The following is a 2,626-nucleotide window of genomic DNA, read 5'->3' on the forward strand; positions in this document are numbered from 1 at the left end:
CAGCAGCTCCGTCCTCAATCCGGCACCTGGCTGTGGGCTTACTGGTCGATGCGCTCACTGGACATCCAGCCCGGCTTTAGCAGGGCAGGCACCTTCTGCCGTAGTAGCGGCCACCAAAGCCACCAAGGCTACCAAGGCCAAAGCCTCCGGAGTTGATGGGCACTCCCTCAGCACTCAGGATGCTGCCAACGGCCGCGGAGGTGGTGGATCCCACAGCGGTGTTCTGGGGGAAGGAGCTGAGGATGGGTCCCGGCAGGGTCACCACCACGGGAGATGGTTCAATAATCACGCGGGAGTCCTGGCACTGCCTGACACAGGGCTCGTTGCAGCTGTTGGCCAGCGGGGTTGGGCCACAGGGACGGCACAGATCGTAGCAGGACATGGCTGTGGGACGGAGGTGCACCTGGGAGAGAGGGCAGGGAAAGCAGAGGCAGCATGTGAGGCACAGCCTGACAGCCTGCTCGGCAAGAGAGAAGTCCCAGGCTGGGGAGCAGGGACAGGCTGCGTGGGGAGGAAGAGAGATGTAGGAGCTGCAGTCCCCAACAACACCATGCAAACACAGACAAGACGTTCTCTCATCTCCATCAGAAGGGAAGAGAGAGGGTTGGCAATGGTTTCAACAGAGCATGACTGAGGGACAGACACAGCTGAGCCCAAAAGACAAAGAGAAAAATGTGAAAGAAAAGAAACAGACCAAGGCACTTGCTGCTTACCTTGTTCACCACAAAGGAGAAGGCAAGAGAAGTGGATGAGGGAGCCTGCACTTGGACTGGCTTTTATACTGCTCCAGACTGCCCCAGGCCCAGAGGCACCCTTGGCACACATAATGTGTTTACCAACAAGCTCATCTTGCATGCAAAGCATCACAATTACAGAAACTGGAGTTTTTTACTGTGCCCTGCAACATTCCGTTTTCATTTCCCTGCTCAGGACATGCCCCTTCAGCCACACATCCTCCTTTCAAGTGACAGTATTAGAGGCCAAGATGTTTCCCGGGGAAATGACACGTCAGCACAGGCTGATGATGCAGCCAGTGAGGAGGAGTGTCCCGCCCCGCCAGGTGATGCCATCCCTTTGCCCTCCAGGGCCTCACTTTAAAGTGTTTCCTGATGAACGGGGCAGGTCACCTCACAACCCTGAGGCTTCAGCTTGGACATCCACATGCACGGCTCGGCACCATTCCTTGCTCTCCCTCATGCTCTGCTCACTCATTCCTTACCAGGCATCATCTCTCCAGGCACGGCAGTTGTGCTCTTGGTTTTTAGACTCTCTCGCTGAGCCTGAGCTTTGCTCTCAGCAGAAGTTTGCCCGGCTCTTTTGCCACCTTCCTTCTCTCCTTCCTCCCTACCCACCTTAAACACCAGACCACCAGTGGTTAAGGATGAAGGCTATTCCCCTCCCACCACTCTCTGCTGGACACCTCTGGCAAACTTGGAGTCACCCCAGTGACCCAGGCGTATGTTGGCCAGTTGGAGTGGGCTGAAGGAGGATGGAGCCAGACTCTTTTCAGTGGTTCCCAGTGACAGGATGAGGGCCAATGGGCACAAGTTGGAACGTAGGAAGTTCTGTTGAAATACACGGAAAAACTTCTTTACAGTTAGGGTGAGAGAGCACTGGCTCAGGCTGCCCAGGGAGGGGGTGGAGTCCCCTTCTCCTGAGATTTTCAAAACCCGCCTGGATGCAGTTCTGAGTAATGTGTTTTGGGCAATCCTGCTTTAGTGGGGGAGTAGGGCTGGGTGATCTCTAGAGGTCTCTTCCAACTCTGAAGATTCTGTGATTCTGTGACAATTGGTACACATCCTTCTTCCTGCCCATGTCTTTGCCACAAGTGCTGCTTTGGCCATCCAGACTGCTTCCACACCAGGCACAAACAAAGATTTTGCAGTGTTTCCAGAGGACACCCAACCCTGTTGATCAGGAAGCATGTTCCACGAGTCTTTGCAAGGACAGTTAGAAGAGCACAGCACAATCTATGCCCCCTGCCCTACCTGAAGCATGACCAGAGCAGCAGGACCAACATATTGCCTGCCTGGGAAGGAGTGGCTCAGAACCAAGCTGGCCTGGTACCCCTCCCTCAGTCTCCACAGCTTGAGGCCTGGTTGGAAGGGCAAAAGGATCACTGCTTGGGACCTCTCCAGGAACAACCTACACCGAAGCTGAGTGCATTTTCTGGAGGACTTGGAGTATGTCTGCTCTACAGACAATTCCATTCAGGACACAATGACACACAGAGAAAGACTCCACCACCCCTAATTTTTGTGACCACAGGACTGCTCTGGCAGGGGCGAAGATGCTTTTTCTGCTCCCTTGTAGCCCTTGGCTCAGTTTCCAGGACATGTCACTGACACTGCCCATTTCTTTAAAGAAGGAGGATGATCTTTGTGTGATCATCCCCCTCTCTTACCCATTTTACATACCTATGCTGAACCCATCCCCATTTTGCCAAAATTTAGCAGGGGGCTCACATCTCCCTTTACACAGTTGCCCCCACTGCTACCTCTGGTGCAAACATATATTTTTAATGCCAGGATAATGCACAAGGGTGGACTTGATGCTGTCAGCAGCAGAAGAGGGACAGGTCAGTAAAGCATTCCCCATGGAGAAACATGAAGACAACAGAAGGGAG

The 2,626-nt window shown here is 53.7% G+C and overlaps 1 protein-coding gene across 1 annotated transcript; it reads right to left on the reverse strand.

Moving 5' to 3' along the window:
* Positions 1–76: 76 nt before the first annotated feature.
* LOC104291215 (feather beta keratin-like) lies at positions 77–410 on the reverse strand. Its single transcript, XM_009890418.1, has one exon. The coding sequence runs from the start codon at positions 380–382 to the stop codon at positions 77–79; it is 306 nt and encodes a 101-aa protein (XP_009888720.1). The 5' UTR covers positions 383–410.
* Between the last annotated feature and the right edge of the window lie 2,216 nt (positions 411–2,626).

This window comes from Charadrius vociferus, unplaced genomic scaffold (genome assembly GCF_000708025.1).
Source record: "Charadrius vociferus isolate BGI_N301 unplaced genomic scaffold, ASM70802v2 scaffold698, whole genome shotgun sequence".
NCBI lineage: Eukaryota > Metazoa > Chordata > Aves > Charadriiformes > Charadriidae > Charadrius > Charadrius vociferus.

Excerpts from the sequence above, each read along its gene's own strand:
- LOC104291215 (XM_009890418.1), bottom strand. The coding sequence starts at position 382 with ATGTCCTGCTACGATCTGTGCCGTCCCTGTGGCCCAACCCCGCTGGCC.